Raw genomic sequence first — 21,278 nt, forward strand, 5'->3', positions numbered from 1 at the left:
ACCCTGGGCAAATCACTTTATCCTGTTGTTTCCTCAGTTTTTTTATCTATTAAATAAACGGGAGAAGGAAATGGTAAAGCACTTCAGTATCTTTGCTAAGAAAACCCCAAATGGGGTCACAAAGAATTGGACATGCTGAAAAACAACTGAACAACAATAAAATAACCATACACAGGTTTTTTCAAATGTAAAACTTTTACAAAAGCAACATATTTGAAATCACAGTGGACAGGGATGTAATAAAAGGCCAGACAAAATAACACATTTCTTTCGCTAAAACTTGAAGTTAAATAATAACTTTAAAACTGAAATTTATGTTTCTCTGTATGGGCTCAAAAATAAAAATTATAATTGTTTAAATCCCATAATTCCATGTACACTCACCTTCTGAAATTTCCTCCTTGAGAAAATAAGCAGGAAATTAAAAAATGTCTCTAACATGGGTTTAACGACAGTTTTAGTGACTTAGTCATAAATTTTCTGACATCAAAAGATGTTTTTAATGATTAAACAGTATCAAAGAGAATTCCTTCTTAACTCAAAACATGCTTAATTTTTGCTCATAGGAAAACATAAGTGAAACTGCTATCATCCAAGATGTGAAAAATGAACTCACATTTTATGTGAAAGATCAGTACTGTACAATTAATATTTTCAGAAATGCCATAATTATATCTAACCACAAATAGTGCTTCCTTGTACATCCTTCCATTATACTATGGACTTGAGAACACACACCCCAAGCTTTATTCTATCCCTTGTTAGGAGGGACATCCATAATTTCTAGATGGGAGTTTACTTCCATACCGCATGGTCTGGTCTCAAGGCTTTTATTGTAAATAATTTACATGAGAATTGCTGCATCATGAAACTGAGGTTATAGAAAATGGTATTCAAGCAAATAAAATTGATCCAAAAGCATTTTAAGCTTCCTGTACTCCTATATATTTTACATTCAGTGTTTGAGTGGGGAAAAGCAAAAGGGAATGGTTCAATGATTCTTCCTTTGATGGTTTTTAATTCCATTACCTACATTTTTTTAGTATTTTTTTTTATCCTCACCTATCATTTCTTCTCCCAGATATGAGCCCAAAGCCATCAGCAAGGAAGAGTGGGAAGTGGTCAAGTGAATATCTTACCAACCAATGCCCTCACTTCTAAATGCCCTAGTGCTCTACTGCTGGCTCTTTTGTGACATAACCTGGGCTTAGTCACTCTTAGTGATGCCATCTTAATAAGATTTCTTTTTTCCTTCTAATGGAAATTTGTCTGTTTTGTGGCCCTTTCTCTTTGCTGGATAGTGCCTAATTTGATCAGTAAATAATGCTGAAGTATTAATGTGTGATAATGGTTCAATGTATTATTATCTTTGAGGTATTTTAATTTTAATGAGGGACTCTTGGAAGTATGAAATCTTAATCCAAATGAAGAAATATCTAATGTGCAATTTTTGATATTGTTGTGGGCCAGTTAAAGAGATATTTATTAGTAGGAAATACTAATATCACTAAATTATACTAGTATAAGTAAATGCTGATCCTGACTATATTTCTCCACCTCAGGCTGTACTTGGATCCCTTGTTTGGGATATCAATCTATGTTTATTTTTGAGCAGAGAAGTTTACACGTACACACACACACACACACACACACACACACACATATATTCTAAAAGTACTAATAGTATCTTTATAATAGATAATTCTAATGTTTAGCAAAGTTTCATAGCTATCATTTATCTGTCAAACCAGAGGTTAACAAAATATATTCTCTGCAAGTATTAGTTTTGAACTATCTTATTCTATTCAGGCATTTGTTATTACTTCCTTTGTCTGTTAAATTCAGTGATTGGGTCAGATTATCTCTAAGCAGAAATCTCTCACTGCGAACATAGATGTCTATATAATCAAAATACAACTATCTTTTATGATTCTATTAAATATTTTCACTGATGTTTTATATGTCTGCAGAACTTCATTGTTAAAGTATAATATACATATACAATCTCATTCAATCTTCATAACAATCCTGCAAAAGAGGCGAGATAGCTAACATTGCAATTTTAAAGATAAAACAGCTGAGGCACACAAAACTTAAGTGACTTGCCCAACCCACACAGCCAGCAAATAGCAGAGAATAATAACATGGATCTTGACTCTTAGTTTAGTGCTCCTAAAAATTCATAATCTCTGTGTGTGTGTAGATCGATATCTATAGACAGACACATGTATATATGTATGCATGTCATGTGTAATACGTTAACAATTAGCAATAGCAAGAAATACAAACAAAAAACCAAAATACCCAATAAAGCATATTTTCAGAATTACTTATCTTTTTTAAAAGGCAAAGAATATATGTTTTAGCAAATAATGACAATAACTACTTATTTGAGTCTCTTCTAATGTTCTATCTCACTGAATTTATAGAAGTCTTATTTTCAATATAGTTATATTAATTGGTATTACCTTTGAATTCTTTCCTCCTTATTTTTTTATCTTTCACTCTTCATGTCTTTTATAGTTACCATTTTAATGGTATATTACAATATTGTATATCAATTGTACATAATTCTTCTGAGGCATTCTTAAATTTTTGGACTAGATAGTTTGAGTTTTTCACTATTACAAATGAATAAGCATATTTTTCTACAGATAATATTTTTCCTTTTGATAACAGCCTTAGGGTATAGTGGAGAAAGTGAGATCACTGAGCTGAAGTCTATGGTCAGTTTTGTAATGATTATTGTGGATTGGCAGAGAGCTCTACAAAAACAAACAAACAAAAAAACGAGTTGTTCTCCCATTGAATTATTTCCTTTTAAACTACTTTTGCCAATTTAATTGGGTGTAAGATGGCAGATTAGTTATTTGTCTAATTATTAAAAAAGTTTGAAAACATTTCAGATGCTTCTACAATGATAATAACAATAATAAAATATAACTAACATTCACACAGCACCTACTATATATGCTAGGTACTGTGTAAGCACTTTGAAAATATCTTATTTTTAATCCTTTATTTATTTACAATTTATCTCATTTTAAAAGTGTCTTCATATCCTTTATATCAGATGCACCTTTTTTTTTCTAGAAATTTAATGCATTTTTTCTATATTGTAGAAATTGTATTCCATTCTTCAACTGGAATAGATATAACATTTATACTTATAATTTTGTAAAAATTGCTTTTCATACTCAATTTATCAGATTGATTATTATGGTATTGATATGAGATGTAGATTTAGTCACCCTACCCCCTTTTTTGGCCACAGTGTTGTCTAATTTTCTGTACTTTCAAAAATAATGATTTTATAAAATATTTTATAATCTCTGCATAAAACAATATTGTCTCGTGTGTGTAAGCATGTACATGTGCTTTTCTGTTCACATTCTACTTGCATTCTCTGTTCCATTCTTGCTCACAAATCCCTATTTTTATCTCTTTTATACTGTTGTAGATATTTTAAATAATGACTAATTTAAAGTGTATTTTGAAATATGGCACAAGGTGAATTAACCATTAAGTAACTTTTTTTTCATAATTCCATTTGATATTTTTATCTGTTTGTCATATTAGTTTTTAAATTGTTTTAATTTAATTTTGTAAAGTAACCCATTGGGGTTTTTTTTTAGTACTTTTGCAATGAAGTTATATATCAATTTATGGCATAGTTACATTTAAAAAATATTTTAAGTCATCTTATAAACAAAGAAGCAATATACCTCCAGTCTTTTAATTCACTATTTCTGTCCAAATAAGCCTTTTTATCATTTAACTTGTTCTTTTGTTTTCCATTTTATTAATTCCTGTTCTGATCTTAATGATTCCTCATTTATACTTTCCTCTGTTATATTAATTTGTTCCTTTCATTTCTTCAAATGCAGATTCTACTTTTTTTCCTCATATAGGCTTTTAGGACTAGAAATCTGCATCTGTTTGAGTGCACACTATCTAATTTGATACATGATGTTTAGAGATAATTTATTAATGGTTTTACTTCTGTTTTATTTTACCCAGACATTGCTTAAAAATAATTTTGTTATTCAAATGTGCATCTCATCTATAATTTATGTCTAGCTTTATTACATTTTGATCTATGCTTCTAGATGGTGTAGTAGGTAAAGACAGGGACACCTGTACGTGCAAGTCATCTATTATTTTTCAGTTTTAGTTTCCTTATCTGTAAACTGGGGTAATAGCAGTATGTACCTCACAAGGATATTGTGAGGATGAAATGAGATAAGAAAAATCCTTTGAAAACCTTAAAACTTTATACAGATGCTAGCTGTTATGAATATTACATGATATTCCCACTTTTACAATTTACCTAGGATTTCACTGTGACAAAGAGTAAAACATTTTTTTTTCTGAATCTTCCATGTCCACTTGAGAAAAAGTGTATCTCTTGCTTTATCAATTTTGCTTTTGACATGTCTATTAACTTAAATTTATTATTATTTTTCTTACTGAGTTTCCTTAGACTGATCACAGTTTAAAATATAGTAGTTTAAATTCTTGCTGTGATCATTTTTATATTTATTTCTTTATTCAATACTATGAGTTTTTATAGATTTAACTGCTGAAAAGTCCCCTCGGTCGATATGTATTACTCTGAATTTACTTATGCATTTATATACATATTACTACTATATTCTCCAGGAGACTAGAGATTCTCTGGATTCATTTTTGTCTGTATCCCCAGCACCTAGAAAAGTATCTTGCACATAATATTTGCTTGCAGATTTTAAAAAAATTAATTATGATCTAAAATCACATGACTAATCATTTCAATTTTCTACTTATTTGTAAGCAGGAAGATACAAACTAATTGCCTTGAGAAGTCCCTCAGTAAAGAGCAAAAGCAGGAAAGTGTAGCCTTCCTATGTATAGCTGGAGAATGGCTGATTTTGTGGATTTCATTAAATCTAGCTTTCATTATATATATACATATACATACATATGTGTGTGTGTGTGTGTGTGTGTGTGTGTGTGATATATATATATTTTTTTTTTTACAGCTTCCAACACTTTTTGAGTGCCATGGTCTTGGGTCCTAAGTGGAGGAAGAGCCATCATCAGAAGGTCAAGATCCTTGAGTTGTTAATCCCTTGAACAACAAGTACAGTACAGATTATAAAACTGTGATTATTATTTTTCACAGCCATGTTCAACAACAAAAAACAAATGTGACTTTAGTCTTCTTTATGACTGTTATTTTTTTGTTTTTTTGACACCTTCAAGAGACATTCTTTCATGGTGTTGTTGCCAAAAAGTGAAAACCAGATTATTTCTATTTAAGGTTCTGGTCTTTTCTCATTTAACAGGATCAACCAGGTAACAAAGTATCCCTCAGGGAATGCTATGCACATGGTGCTCTTTCATCTGCTTGGTGAGCAAATGTGAAAACCAGGATTTATTCTTCCATGTGCAGAATGGAAACCCAGGTTTTTTTGTGTTACAAATCCAGCAGAAGCAGTTATTAATGGTCTCTTTAGGGACAAAAGAGAATGCTCCACCTTGCAACCAAGCAGATGTTTTAATGAGGTGCTCAACCAGGAAATGAAGCTTTTGTCTGCTTGCTAATGTTACTCCCTCTTGTGCATCTGGACAATGAAATTAATTTGCCCTCCTTACCAATAATAAAAATAGGATAGGGAGAGGGACTAGGCCTGTGATTTCATTATTAAGAGGAACTACAGAGGAGAGAGGAAACTCCCTCTAGCCAAGCAGAGTAGCACAGTGCCTATACTTTATAATCTTAGAGAGATTCTAAAAATATGGAGCCAGCGTATGGCACAAGGCTAGCATGTTAACTGCTTTGCAAACCTTAAAGCACTATATAAATGCTAGATACTATTATTAGCGCTATTAGGGTTGGTAATATTATTCCTGATTTCAAAGTCAGGTCTCAATCTAGTATGACACACTGACCAAGATATTAGCAGAATAAAAAACAACTGAAATCATATAAGACTTTCCTATTTACAAAACACTTGACTTTCACAGTAAATCTGAAATAAGCTTTTCTAATATTATTACTCTTGTGTTACAAATGAGGAAACTGAGGTTCAAGTAGACTAAGGTCACTCAGCTAGGCAGCAACTAAGCTAGGAGAACAGAGTAACATCTGATAGCATGAAGGTAGAAATACAGTCTGAGGCTGTGGTTTCCACCTATGATGAACTTTTTGGCCAAAGGCAACTCTTTTCCAATAGACCTCACACGGATGTGGAATTATTGTCAGGAACAGAATATTAAACTGCCTGTATATATATAAAAGCAGAGAATAGCTGTTCTGAGTAGTGCTGTATTTTGGGATAAATCAATTCAAATGTGAAGAATGCAATTCAGTAAATCAAAGGAACTTTAAAAGTATTACCAAGACCAATGATGAAACAATAGGAAGCCATAGACTAGCTTGCCAGGAAATTATACAACTCAAATCATCTGCAATGGTAGTGATTCATAGCTCTAGACTAGACTAGCACTAATATTCCTTATTAAAACGTCAGAAGTTGATGAGAGAGTTTTTGGCCATCATATGGTCCAAACTGTTTCCCTGGGCACTTTCCTGAAGTAAAAGGGAGAGAGGGAAGAGCAGTCAGGGGCAATGGTCCAGTGAAAATGGGATCCAGGCACCATGCTTAGACCAGGGGAAGAAGCCATGGTAAGTGGAGGAAGGTATGTCATAGGCCCTGAACTTCATTCAGAAATTCTAATAATAAATATTTTCCCCCTAATTCATTGGGAAAAAAAACTATTTAAATGAAAGAATTAATTCCATATTAGGAGAGGAGATGGGATGAGCTAACATAAATTTTTTATAGGTCCTAACTGCAAAATTTCCACAAACAAATAAACCGAGTGGAATCAGAATAAACCAACTAATAGACCCTGAAGTCTCCCTACTTTTCCCATATACCTACCATGGGGTTAAACGGCCTGCTTCTGTGTTATTTGTAATGACATAATTGAAATCTGGGTTGCATTCACCTGAAAAGCATATTTTTGATGGAATACAAATATTTTAGTAGGCAGCACCACATATGTTGGAAGGGAATTTGCAGAGCTCACCCCTGCTGCATCTATTTCCTCGCTTACCTAGATGAGCACCATTTCAGAAAGAAAAAAAAAGTGGAGGGGGTGGGGGTTGGGCTAGTGTTAAATTTCAGTTCTGTACAATGATGCCTTTAACAAACCAGCAAGTCTAGTCAAAAGCTAAATGGGGTGGGTTTCACATTTTTTATTTTACTACTGCCAGGTAATATTCACAGGACTCAAGGGATAGATGGGACTTTCTAATGACTCAATATTTCTAAATGCTACTGTTGTCCCCCAAACACATCTGAAATTCTTGAGGGATGCTGGGAGCGTTTTCTGTAATGAGGCTAAAGGTATACGAGTTTTAAAAGTGGGAGAGTAGCAGTTAGAAAAAACAAAATTAAATCTTACAGAAACCAGTACTTGGTGGTCTTGGGTTGGAATAGAATCTATGATTGCAAAACCTGACCTGTCTGGTTTATTTCATTTTGATTTACCCATGTCTTGGATAGGGCAAAATAGGTTCAGAATGCACAGCCTTGCCTGTCTAGACAGTTTTTGCTTTTCAGTTTAAGATTTGCTACTTTACTTCTGCAGATGCCAAAAAAGTCTAACCTTCAATACTTGGAGGATTAAAGAGCTGAGTTTGGGTTTACTACTATAGCAGTGTAATCTCAACTCCAAATGTACAAGAAACAATAATATTAGTGAGGTGCCATCAGCAACTCTGTAATTCCAATAGTCAGGGTTTCCATTACCCACCCCAACATGATTTTCAAGGGTTTATATAAATGATCACCAAAAAAAAAATGCTGTAGGCTGAAAACCTGGTCTGTGTCAATCTTGGACCAAATGAGTTTGTAAAGTCTGGTTTGCCCTTCTCTTTTATCCTGATTCAAATATGTATTAGTTTTAAATGCTACATATAACACCAAAAAAAACTTGTCTTAAAACCAATGAGCCAAGCCTATTATACATGGTACTAGCTTACTCAGAATGTATTAATGAATTTTGGATATTTACATACAAGCTTTCAATGGACTAAAAGTGATCAGTTCAATTTTTTTTTTAATAATTTCTACTAAAAAAAAACCCCAACCCTACCAAAATATAAACTACTAACATAAACCTCTTCTTTTTAACATCAGACAACTTTGTATAGTGGAAATATCACTTGATTTGAAACTTTGGCTCTGCCAGCTATTAGCTGTGTGAAACTGTCTATATCATTTATCCTTCCTGACACTTGATCGCCTCATCCATAAAATAGAGGTAATGATATTTATACTAAATACTTTAGAGCATTGTTGTGACAATCAAATGAAATTATAATGTGCCTTGTAGACTGATTGAGCATTGTTATTGCCATTTCCTTCACAAGAATTATTCTCTGATGCCTAATCAAGATGCCTAGAGACGACAGCTCTTGAGGGCTATGCCAACAGAAGGGAAAGACTTTAGGTACAGTTCCTGTAGCAGATCATGTATCTGCCATTCATGGGCCAACCTAGCTAAGTTTTGGAAAGCCACAGCATTAGGCTGACCACAGCGTGGTGTTCATTTTCATTATAGACACTCTCAAAAACCATCTACTATGCCATGTGTTTGTGGAGAGAATACCACACCAAACAAACAGGTCATTACTAAACTGAAACTATCTATCTCTTCTTTTAAACTCATATAATTTCTTATGAGAACTCAACTAAATTTGGTCCTTTGTGGAGGAAAGTGAGTGGGAATTTCAGGTCAGAAAACCAGCAAAGTTTCCATTCCTCTTCAGTTTTTTTTTTAAGACTTTCACAAATAAATAATCTAGTCAACTGATAAAGACCTTTCATGTAGTTGCTAGAAACCATTATCTAGGAACCTAAATACTTAACTGATAGGGTGGGAATGAGAGGCTCTAGCACCATGGAGAGGAGGTTGAGGATATAAGAAAATGTCTAGAAAAAGGCATTTGAAGGGAGCAACTTGGTTTCTTTTATACTGTTGTCCAAGGAACAGTTGTTACAACTGGAATAACTGCCTAGCCCCTACTGAGCCACATTTACACTTCAAAGAGACTTTTATCTACTAAGACATTTGGCTAAGTACACCTTCAGGTCAGAGATAATTTTGGCCCCAGGGAATTAGATATTCAGCAAGCCAAAGGAAAGTCATATACTTTTATTTGGTTTGGATGAGGGTAGGATGGTGAGGCATTCAGAGAAGGAAAACTGAAGATTGCAGGAGACTGAAAAAGGTTTGTAAGTAGGTGGGCAGGTGACTCAGCTCTAAGGGAAATTTGGTCTCTTTTGCTTTTAATTTTATGGTTACCAATTCTAAGTTGTTCTTAACCTGTGAAGAGGAAAATTATTTTCTTTTATAAAAATAAATCAAAATACAAGAAGGATTTTCTATTAAATTCAAAAAACTACTACGGTACTACAGTTACTTCTAAATTCACAAGACTGATGCCTGACAAGCTTGTATCTGTAATATTCTTAGTCATTAAGTAACTCCCAATAATTGCATGTTTAAAACTACTTCATTATTTTTTAATGTGGAACTGTTTGCCACTTTTGTTTTTTACAATTCAAACGTATATTTTAATTGACTGAAAGGCTGCAATAGTATCAAAAGGGCAATAAACCTTTGGTGAATTGGTCACAAGCTGGGAATAAATGTCATTTTGACAGTTAAGGTCTAGATTGGTATGCATTTCATACCCTTGAAGGCGGGGACAGTATTTTGCCATTTTTGTGTCCCCAGTGCTCAGAAAAGCATCTGGAATATAGCTGGAGATTAATAAATGCTGACTTTTGGCAGCCTTTGACACTGCTGAATTCATTTTTCTGACTTGTTTCTTCTGCTTAGTCTCTTATTTGTCTGACTACTAAATCAAATCTCCTTTGCTGGTTCTTTATCCTTATCACATCTACATACCCACTATGTGTAGGGACTCCCTCAAAGTCCTGTCTTCTGTCCCCTTACCTTCTCTCTATATACCAGGTTCATAACTGTTTTTGTGTTATGGACCCCTTTGGTAGTCTGGTGAAACCTAACAATCCCTTCTTAGAATGTTTTTAAATGCACAAATGAAAAAGGATTACAAAGGAAACCAATTATACTGAAATATAGATTTTTTTTCCCATCCAAGTTATGGGACTTCTGAAATATGTCCATGTACCCAGGTTTGAGAGCCACTACTTTATATTATTTTGCATGATGATCTTATCTACTCCCATGGTTCAATTTCCATCTGTATGCTGATGATACCCAGATCTATATTCAGCCCTAACCTCTCTCCTAGGCTTCAATCTCACAGACAGGTCTGACCAGGTTACCCTATTACTCAATAAACTCCAGTTACTCCCTGTCAGCTCCAGGATCAAATATAACATTCTCTGCTTGGAATTTAACACTCTTCTAAATCTGGTCTCTTCTTTTCATGCTTTATTCCCCATCCACACTCTACAATCTAGCCACGCTGGCCTACCTGGAAGTCTCTTCTTCCTCATTCTGACTTCTAAACTTCAAAAATAGCTCAAATCTGACCTAATAGAGGCCTTTCTGGTCCCTTCTCTTAACCACCCACTCACAGCTTTCAGGTTAATTTTTTCTACTCTGTATTTATCGTGCATGTACAGAGTTACTTACATATTATCTCTCCCGTTAGAATATATGCTGCCTGAGGGAAAAGGCTACATTTTTACATTTCTTTGTAACCCCAGAGCTTAACAAAGGGCCTAGGCCATAGAACACATTTAATAAATGCTTGTTTGACTGACTAAAAATGGTTAGGAGATTATAGTCAGAATGGACCAACTAGAAACATAAAGTCTGGATTGGAGATAAAAATATGACCTGTGGTAAAAGCTGCTTCCTGTATATTATGACCCATAGCCCTTCAAGACCAAGTATAATAGAAATTTGCTTACTCTAAAGTTTCGACTTTGATGTAACAGATCAAGAATAAGGCTTTAGACGCTTTAAAATGTGTGGCATTAACACAAATTCACAAATAACCAGAAGGTATTGCTAAGTAAAATCTAGCTGTTAGACCAAGAATGTCAGACATTTCATGTCTTTTTTTTTTTAATCTTCATATCTTTAACAGTACAGCAAAGTTGGGAGGTCCACCTCCCCCAACAGTCCTCTAACTGTTCTCTCTGCTACTCCTCTCTCCCTGCTCTATGCCATCCCATATGTCACCACTACCTTCATGGCCCTACTTCTGTGCATCTGAGACTATGCCTTACACATAGTGCACATTAAATCACTAAGCATTAGGGGTCTTATTTGTTACTTTGCACATATGATCTTGCTGAAAACAATTAAATTCTTTGGTATCTATTATGAGCAAGAAGATACAATATAAGAGAATATATTTACCCAGCATTTTGTGGATAAAGAGCCATTGAGTTATTCCTGAACATAACAAGTAGAGATTTTCATTAACAGCAATATAACCACCACATATATGCAATTAACACAACCACCATACTCACAGTTATAATTAGGTGCAATCCGATGTTGAGCCTCCAGGCTAGCTAATGTAATGTGAAAGATAATATGCAGCAACAGGAATGATAGACTGGTAAAGCACAGGGATTTTAACAAGCGTCCTGTATGCCCTGGAAAACAACAAAAAAAATGCAAACTCTAAGAACATTTAGAATACAATAAAGCTGGTTGTATTTGTCTTCATTTCTGAATTTTTTTTTCTGTTGCTTTATCTGCCCCCACAGTATTGCTATCAGGAAAACATTTTACAAATTTTAAGGAGATACAGAATTATTCTAACTGAAATTAAACACCTTCAATTTAGTAATAGAACTGATTATACTATAAAGACACTGATTTGCCCATACACTTCAGTCAAGAAAGATCCCATTCTTGGTAAAAGTTATCAACAAGGAGGTGTGCTCCTAATAACCAATTTAGAAAGAGCTAAATTTATAAGAAATGATGTTTTCATGCTTAATTTCCATATAAGTTTGATATTTTTATTAGCTCTAAATTGAAATAACTGTGGTTACATTAGTCAAAACTGATCAGAGTGATATTTTCTCATTTATGTCTTTCTATCCCCAGCACTTAAGTCAATGTCTGGCACATAGCAGACATGTAATCAATGCTTGTTGGTTCACTATGTGTGTGTCTCTCTCTCACACACACACAAGTTTAGGGGAAAATATTTTAAAGAAAAATTCATTACTTATGACTTCTAATCTAATCTTATATTTCACTTGTATTCATTTTTGTAATCAGGCCTCAAATACTTGAGTAAAAATTGCACCCCTCTCATCTGAATGTTATTATCATAACATCTAAGTGGGACAAAATACTATTAATGCAACATCAGTTTTGTTAAAAATCAATGATAAGAGTGCTATTCAAACAAGTGCTAATTCCAAGTCACCTACAATGCTCTTTCTTTAGTGAAAATTTTAGTCAATATGAACTTTCTTCATAGTCTTTTTTTCTTCGTATCTTTAAAATGAATGACATTTCGCTAGTACGCATAGTGTCCCAAAACATTTTTGGACATCCTGTACATGTATTTTAATTGCTTGTATACTTTCCCCAAAAATTATGGTTTTGTGCATTTGTATGTCTGTATATGCATATGTGCACGTGTGTATATAATATACACACGTACATTAAACACATATATAAATATGTGTATGTGATAGCTATCTACCAAATACTGTTAATTAAAGAAGTCTATACTTATTTTTGTGAGTCAGATTTGAGGAATAAGGGTGCTACATTGAAAATAATACATCTCTGAATATTTCAGATCTACTATTCCATGGACAGGAAATTGCACTGGATAGTGCTATTTGCACTGACAATTTTTGTTTTACATTCTATTAAGTGATTCCATGAATTGCTATAGCCATAAATTCATCACCTACCTGTCAATCTATTCTTGACAATCTCCTCTACTGTCACTAGACTGGACTCTGATGACTGGCTATCACCATTCCCTTACTTGGAGCCTTCCCAGTTTTATAGGGCCTGACAGAGGTTGTACTCTGCGGCAATAGTTTGTAAGAGTCCATTATCACTACTTTATAGTAGGGCACTGGAGCAGAGCTTTGTAGGAAGACTTTGTTATCTGTCATACACAGAAAAGTACAGATGTCTCCAAAAGTACAAAGTCAACTACAGCACTTGAAATCTCTGCCTATGCTTTACAAAGCCTGTATAAAGCATGCATTATACACTCTGAAGAGTCTTCAAGTAAAACCAAATTTCTCCAATGAATAACCAAGCTTGAATGTGTTCATAAAATAAGATTAATTTCTGATGTGATTAATAGTAATAATAATAATAATGATAACAACAACAACGATAATGATGATGAAACCAACTTGGTGACAATATAGACCACTTCCACATATAGATCATACCCCTAAAACATGATCTCTTCCAAAGGTAAATGATATATAGTTATTATCCAAAAAATAACACTGATAAAAACCTCCATGTTCTAAATTGAAGAACGCCTCACATGGTCCACTGCATCTAGCCAATCCTAATCATGCTTCACATTTTGAACAAGTCATCTTCATATCTGACACTGTGAGCATACCAATGTAGGCAATAAGCTCGCCTCTATCCCCCAACTCCCCCCCCCCATAATCAAATCTGTGAGAGTCAAATTACTCCCCTCTGGTTACAATCACACTTCTGTAACCTTCTAAATATGAACACCCTGCCTAGTCATTACTGCACGTATGTATCAGCTCCCTCATTGAAATGTATGTTCTTTGAGTGCAGGATTTGTCTCACATTTTACTCTCCACTGATTATTACAGTTCTTGGCACACGGTAATTGCTTAATAAAAACTTTTTTTATTTATTCATTCCACTCATTAATATAAACAAGATTTTGGGGGCAAGTATGCTCTAATTCATACCAATATGACAATAATAGCATTTGAGGGGAGAAGCAGGCCCTGACCTGTGATTTCATCAATTTAGGGAAATGCTAAAATGTGAATGAAAAGATCATTAAAAGTCAGCCAACTTTTACTAACTGAAAAAAAAAATAGTGACTTAGAATACCAATACTGAAACACACCTCCCTTTTTAAAATTAGCAAGGCAAGAGACTGCTAAGAAAGAAGGTTTTATATGTTTTAAGATGTTGTCAATGTATTGGGTGTTATTCTTAATTGATTTTCTTTGTTATAAGGGAGGGTTCAATCTCAAGGGAGCTAGAGAGCTATTAAAAGATGATGTAAAAATAAATACACCCATCAAATTTTTTTATAATTAGAGAAACTGTAATGGGAAAAAAATCTGGCTTAGTATTTAAAAGACACATTGAATTATTTGCAGGTATAATAAGTGCCAAAAGCTATTTGTACTTTATTAATTTTTAAAGAAAATGTTTCCTAAATACTCAGCAACAACACACACACATATGTATATGTATATATGCATACATGCATAGAGGTATAGATGTGTGTGTATACATAAGTACATACATATGTATATATGTAGATAGATAGATTGATAGATAGATAGTCCCACTACCATCTGAAATCCCAATCCCTCCACACTTTGGTAGCATGATCTCCCTAAGCTGCTGGGGCCAGGAAGAATCATCATCACCTGGTAATGGTGAGAAGCTTCTCCTACTTTACGAACCCTCACTCTTAGAAGATGTGAGAATAGGAGCTCACATTCAATGTAGCACTTAAACAATTTGTCCCTATCTAAAGCTCTATTCCAAGCTTTGCTAGTTCAGTCAAGGCCTGTCAGAGCTTTGCTCCATTGCTAGAGTCTTCTTGAATCAAGGATTGTCTTCACTTTTCAATAAGGCACTAGAATAGGACTTTTAGACAGGGAATCTTAGCCCCAAGTCCATCAATAGATTTCAAGTGGTCACTGAACTTGGCTGGGAAAAAAATGACATCTTTACTGTCCCTAACTTCTAATTAAAATTTGAAATTATTTGAAAATATTTCCCCCTCTGAGGAGTTCATGGGGTTCATCAGACTACAGATGGAATCCATCATGTATTCATGTGTGTACACATGTGTGCACACACATACACACTATGTTAGAATCTCTGGCTTAAGAAAATACTATAGCAACAGATACTGAAATTGTGATTTCACTGATGGAAGAACTGTCAGAGAAGGAAATTCCCTCTACTAATGCAATTTAGCACTTTGCACTTCACTGCCTAGAGCACTGAGAGTATACATCCGGTATAAGTTGAAAGTTGGTGCTCAAACCCAGGGTCTCCCTGGCTCTGATGTCAGCTCTCTAACCATTATGCTCTTTGTTTCTCATCACAGCGTGGCTTTATTACTCATCTATTAACTTGGCATCAGCAAATGCATGTGTGAGAAATTTTTTGTGGTTAAATTACTGATGTGCCTTCAGTGTGACATTTTATGGAATGGCCCCAGCCCCAGTATAAACAGATTTGTGTTGTTTAAAACTAATTGCAGGCTAAGTTCTTTTGCTGTGGCCCAGGAGACTTTCATTAAAATCAATGGAATGAGTTTCTGAGTCAGGCAAAGTCGTATCACGAGAAATGACATATCCCCTATAACAGTGTTTTCAATACTTTCTCCCCATGAGATATGCCACCAAAATGCTGCCAAATGTGCTTTCCTTGTATTCCAATCAGATCCAGTTGTGTCTACATATATATATCTTCTAAGTTAAGCCTCAACTCAAAGAGATATAAAGTTTCTTAAGAAATTAGATCTGTGCATATACAACAAGATTTTGGGAGAATGATTCCTCTGTAGGAGGAGAGAAGGTTTCCAATGCCCAACTTAATTTCTGGGAAGGATAATACCAATAGTGTTGTTTTCTCCTGACCTGGTACAGATTGAGATCATATGTGGAGGACATAATGGTTTGGGGGAAGAGAGGCTGAGCACCATTGGACTGAAGTCTGAGCAAGAGCCAAGGAGAGGAGATGACCACTAGAGGGAGAAAGGAAAGAGAGATGGCTGTGGCTGGCATTGAGCACAACTGGGCTCTAATGGTCACCATTGTTGACTTTGTCCACTGAGGCTAGATTGAACAGTTGAGGCCAGAGCAAGAGCAGCATCTAATAGGTAGTGACCTAGAGTTCTTAAACACATTGAAGTGCTGCTTTCCTCTCATTCCCTCTTTATCAAAGGGCAAGGATATTTTATCCAAAGTTCTTCTATTCTTTAAGTTTTTTCATAGTTCCTGATTTAATTAATGGTACCTGACTTTACATAAAATGTGATTGATCATAACTTTTTTAAAGTTTGGGTTGAAATCTTCCTGAGAAGGATTTACGAAAAGAGAGGGACAGTTATCAACTTCAGTAAACAGTCAAAAGTGAATTATTGGTAAATCTTGAGATTTAAGCCTCAGAAATGATATGAGAAAAATGATATTAACTTATTAATTTTAATTTAATGTCACAAAGCAGGTAAAGCTTGGTCCTACATTTTTCCCTTAGGCAAAAACAATTCATCATTCAACATTGCTGTCTTTTAGGAGTGGTCACACTAACTTCTCCATAGTATCTCCTCTCCTCTTACATATGCACAGAGATATCTTTCTTTGGTGACAGAGTTGAGGGTGACTTTGTTCAGTTGGAGGAGAAAGTCTTGACTTGATTAAAGCTAAGAAGAGGAATAAGTGGAAGCTGCAACTTTCAGGAGGAGTATATCTATAGGAAGGTTGTAAAGCAGTAAAGATATCTTTCCAGAGATCCTTCTCTTTTTGATGAATTTCATTGATTGTCCCAAACACCTGAGAAAAAATAGGCTTCCAAAGGATGAGCCTGAGAGTGAGTCAGCCCATTGGGACAGCAAGCTGTTTCCAAGAAAGCATAAGGGAATTTAAATCCCCTCTCAAGTACTCTTAGTCTGCTTTGTATACCTTCTACCACCTCTTTTACTGGCACCCATTCTTTCATGACAAGGAAAGAAGGGAAAGTATTCTTGTATCATTTTTCTGTGCTTCTGATTGACTTAGCAAGTGTGTGTGTGTGTGTGTGTGTGTGTGTGCATGTGTGTGTGTTTCTAGATAAGCAATTTTGCAACACGAGATCACTGTAGAGCATTTTTAGAACTCAAGGGTGAGAAGAACTTTGTGTGCAAAAAGAAGAGGTACAAACTGCTGGCTCAATCAGGGTTCAAGAATTATCAACTCATAAAATGTCATCATGCCCACAGGCTTAGTTGTCTAAGTCAGTAATGTGAAAATAAAATTGAGAACACTAAGCCATACATAAGGATCCTTGCATGCCCCTTAGGAAACCACAAATTGTTCTATCATATTTTTATTTATTTTATCAAATACTCAGGAGTGTTACAGGCTACCTGTTTGACACCTCCCCTCTACATTCTGTTTTTACTGCTCACCTAGGGGGTTTAACATTCAGGACCTGAGGGACCCAGATGAATACAACCTTGTTGACAGAGGAAAATATTTACTCTCAGGACTCAGTCTTGTTTAATAAAAAGGGTACTGGGTTCAAGAGCCCTACTACTAATTTTTTGTCTTATTTTGGGCAAGCTATTTCATTTCTCTGTGTCTCAGTCTCCCGTTCTATTAAAGAGAGATTTTGGACTGCAGAGTGTTACCTGTAACTGCATGACTCCTTCCTCCTATTTCTTGCACTGTATAGCCTGTCCTGTGCTTCTAGAGCTTTAGCCAACCCTGTCAGTACTATATCATCAGTTTACCGGACAAGAGCCTGCATTGTATCTCATCCTTTGTTCTTGCCTTGATCACCATATGCCTCCCCAAGCCTTTTACGGGTCTTGTCAATAATAGGATTACAGAGTAAGATTCCAAGGTAATTTAATCCAACCCATCATTTTACAGATAGGAAACTGGATTTTGGAGATACTAAATATCTTATCCAAAGTCATGTGGGTAGTACTTTGCAGAGGTAGGATTTGAAATAAAGTCCTTTGATTCAAAATCCTGCCTTCTTTCTACTGAAATATGCTGCTTCTGGTTCTTACAAATTGTCCTAGAACCTCCTATTTATAATAATGTTTCTAGGGGAAAATTCATTCTGATTTTGAGAACCTAACTTACCAATGAACTTTGGAGTACTGAGCTTCTAGGTGGCCTCTATCTGTATCTAACCAACTCTCACCTAGGAAGCAATAGAAGAAGCCACTCTATGAAAATATAATGGCCCCAAATCCATGCAGGCCTTCATGTGGCTACTAAAGTCATGTGTATTTTAAGAAAGATGTGTATGCAAGGGTGAGAGATCTCGTTTGGTGGCTATAGGAACCAGAGTGAATTATACCAATAGCCATTCTTCAACCTCAAAATTTTTATAAAGGCAATTCAGTTTAAAACGGATAGTAAGGAGAATATGGAAAGAGGGAAAAATGATGTCACCAATGAGCAACATAAATCTTAGGATACATGTGAAAGGTCAAAGAGATAGTGGATATGTTTACAAGCCAACTAAATGTACCAGCCTTACACCAGCTGCCAAAAATATGTTCTTCTTCTCTGGTAACCACCTGTATGTCAAAGCAATAGCTCAGAGAGTGGGGGCCCCCGAAAGAGCCCTGAAGTATTACTACTTCTAGATTCACCATACTGCAGACTTGGTTTGGTGTGGCACAGAAAAAATAAGAAAACCACAAACCAAGGAACAATCAACCACTGGGCATTTCCAGTGATTTTCCTGATGCAGGTATTGGACCGTGTGTGTTCCCTACTGCCTCACATAGAGCAATAAATAATTGTTGCTTAATTCATTGATGGAAAATTTCCTATTCAGATTTTTACAGGCAGAATGCATCTCATGGCATAATCAATATTTGGTGAATGCATGGAATAGCATTTATATAGATAACGCATCAAGGTTTTCAATGTGACTTACAAATATTATTTCATTTTATCCTCACATAAACCCTGGGAGGTAGATGCTCTTATAAACCTCATTTTACAGATGAGGAAAGTGAGGCAAACAAAGGGTAAGTAACTTGCCCATTGTCACACAAGTAGAGAGGGTCTGAGGTTGGATATGAACTAAGGTTTCTTTGACTCCAGTGTCTGAATGAATGAATGAAGCAAAGATATGCTTCTTTTCAACCAAGTATATTAGTAAAGGAGGGATAAAACTCCCAATATACAATTCCAGCATCTCTACTGGCCTTTATATTTGAAGAGTATACATTTTGTAACATTGGAAGAAGACATGAACTTGAGGCTTTACATTGCTAACTTGCATAAAGAATCTATAAAATTGTTCAATTTCTCACTTTTTCCCCTTCACATTCAAACATGGAACCTATGCCATGTAAAGAGTAGAAAACTTAGAATAAAGATGTCAGCTGCCTGGAATGCATTAGACAATTGGGCAAAGGCCAGCATTATAAATGCTTTATGTAAATTAAAGGAACTTGATATGGAAATGAAAACAGAGAAGTAGTTGTAACTTCAAGTAAATATCTACTTACACCAGCTTCTTGAAAGACTTCCTGTTTTTCTTAGAAGATTTTGTGTTTAAAACACTAGCAGAATAGTACTGTATCCTCAGCATCAATAGTTAGTAATAACCTTCAAGGCAGTTCTAATCCTGACTATTTCCAAAATATTTTGTCAGATAAGACTTGGAACTTAACACACTCAATTCCCCTGCCTAAAGAATTCCTCCAGGAGAATGACTTCGCTATTCTCAGTAATACAATGATGCAAGACAATCCCAAAGGACTAATGATGAAGCATACTAACTGCCTTCAGATAAAGAATTGATATTAAATGAATACATACTAAAGCATGCTATTTTTCACTTCCTTTATTTCATTTTTCTTCTATCTGAGCCTTCTTGTACAAAATGAATAATATGGAAATGTTTTACATAATTATACATGTATAACCTATATCTGATTGCTTACCATCTCTGGCAAGGGGGAGGGGAGGGGAGAGAGAGAGGGAGGAATAGAATTTGGAACTCAAAATTTTAAATAAAAATGTGAAAAAAAAGTTAAAAATAGTAAAGCCTGAAAAAAAAAAGAATTCCTCACAGAAATTCACAAAATATCTCAGACACATCACTTCACTTTGAATTTTATAGATATCTCTTACGTGAATGGTAGTATGCTAAGTACAATGATTCTTTTTTAAAAAATTTAGTTCATATTAACTGTTATGAGCGTTATACTAGTGATTGAGACAATTAGGTGGAGAAATGCACAGAATACTGGACTTGGACTCAGGAAGACCTAATTTCTAATCCTGCCTGTATACACTTATTATCTGTGTGACCCTGGCTGAGTCACCAAACCTCTCTCAGCCTCAGTTTCCTGATCCTTAAAATAGTAATAATAATATCACCTACCTAATAAGAGTTGCTATGAGGATAAAATGAGATAATATTTAAGAAGTACTTTGCAAGCCCTAAAGTCTTACACAAATGCTATTATCATTTTTATTATTATTACTGTTCCTCATCATATAAGACTCCTTATTTTTAGCCCAATGCTAATATTCTGCCTACATACCCCAGATCACAGACTCTAGCTTGGAAGGGACTTCTGAGGTCACCAAGTCTAGCTAGCAACTGAAAAACAAAATTCATTCTACGTGTTCAACAAATTTTCTTAAGGTCTTTACTTGAAGACGTAACTGGATTGGAAACCAGAAGACTTAGTTCACTTTTTAGCTCTCCCACTTAATACTGTGTGATTTTGGGTAAGGCACTTTTTCTGGGTCCTCCATTTCCTCATGTGCAAATAAGGTGATAATCAGTTCTACTATCCTATGTCTGAAGCAATGATGGGAAGCTAATCATTTTTTCCAAAGAATTATAGGGATAGATTTTCTTTTAATCATTCCTGAGTATAGTAAAATCCCAGATCTTAGGAAAGATATATAATCTCAAACCTGGGGCTTTTCTTCATTCTGACCTGGATACAGTTAGGGCAAGAACTAAAATATGAAGCCAATCAGCCTATCTCCTTCCATTCTCAACCACAAAAACAACAACAACAACAACAACAACAACAACAACAATAAATTTTAGTTTAGACACCATCTTGGGTAATAACATGAAGTCCTCTAACCAAAGGCAAGAGAAGTAACTCATTTCAGCTGAAAGGCATCAGAAATTTAGTTTTGCTATTGTAGGCAGCCGAGCTCAGGAAAAATCAAAACAAAACAAAAAAACCCCAAAACTAGGGTCAGCTCTTTCCCTTTGAACTAGACGGAATCCCCTTAGAATTCTCTACTTGGATTAGGAGAGAGACAACCCAC

The 21,278-nt window shown here is 35.0% G+C and overlaps 1 protein-coding gene across 4 annotated transcripts in view; it reads right to left on the reverse strand.

Moving 5' to 3' along the window:
• The window catches only part of PIEZO2 (piezo type mechanosensitive ion channel component 2), a 505,350-nt gene that overhangs the window by 298,248 nt on the left and 185,824 nt on the right, over nucleotides 1-21,278 (reverse strand). For all 4 annotated transcript variants that reach the window (XM_078153522.1, XM_020985555.2, XM_078153521.1 and 1 more), the window contains exon 3: nucleotides 11,535-11,660. In XM_078153522.1, the coding sequence (XP_078009648.1) occupies nucleotides 11,535-11,660 (126 nt within the window). The remainder of the gene's footprint in view (nucleotides 1-11,534; nucleotides 11,661-21,278) is intronic.

The sequence above is a fragment of the Phascolarctos cinereus genome, unplaced genomic scaffold (assembly GCF_003287225.1).
Source record: "Phascolarctos cinereus isolate Bilbo 61053 unplaced genomic scaffold, phaCin_HiC Scaffold_4;HRSCAF=312, whole genome shotgun sequence".
Taxonomy (NCBI): Eukaryota; Metazoa; Chordata; class Mammalia; order Diprotodontia; family Phascolarctidae; genus Phascolarctos; species Phascolarctos cinereus.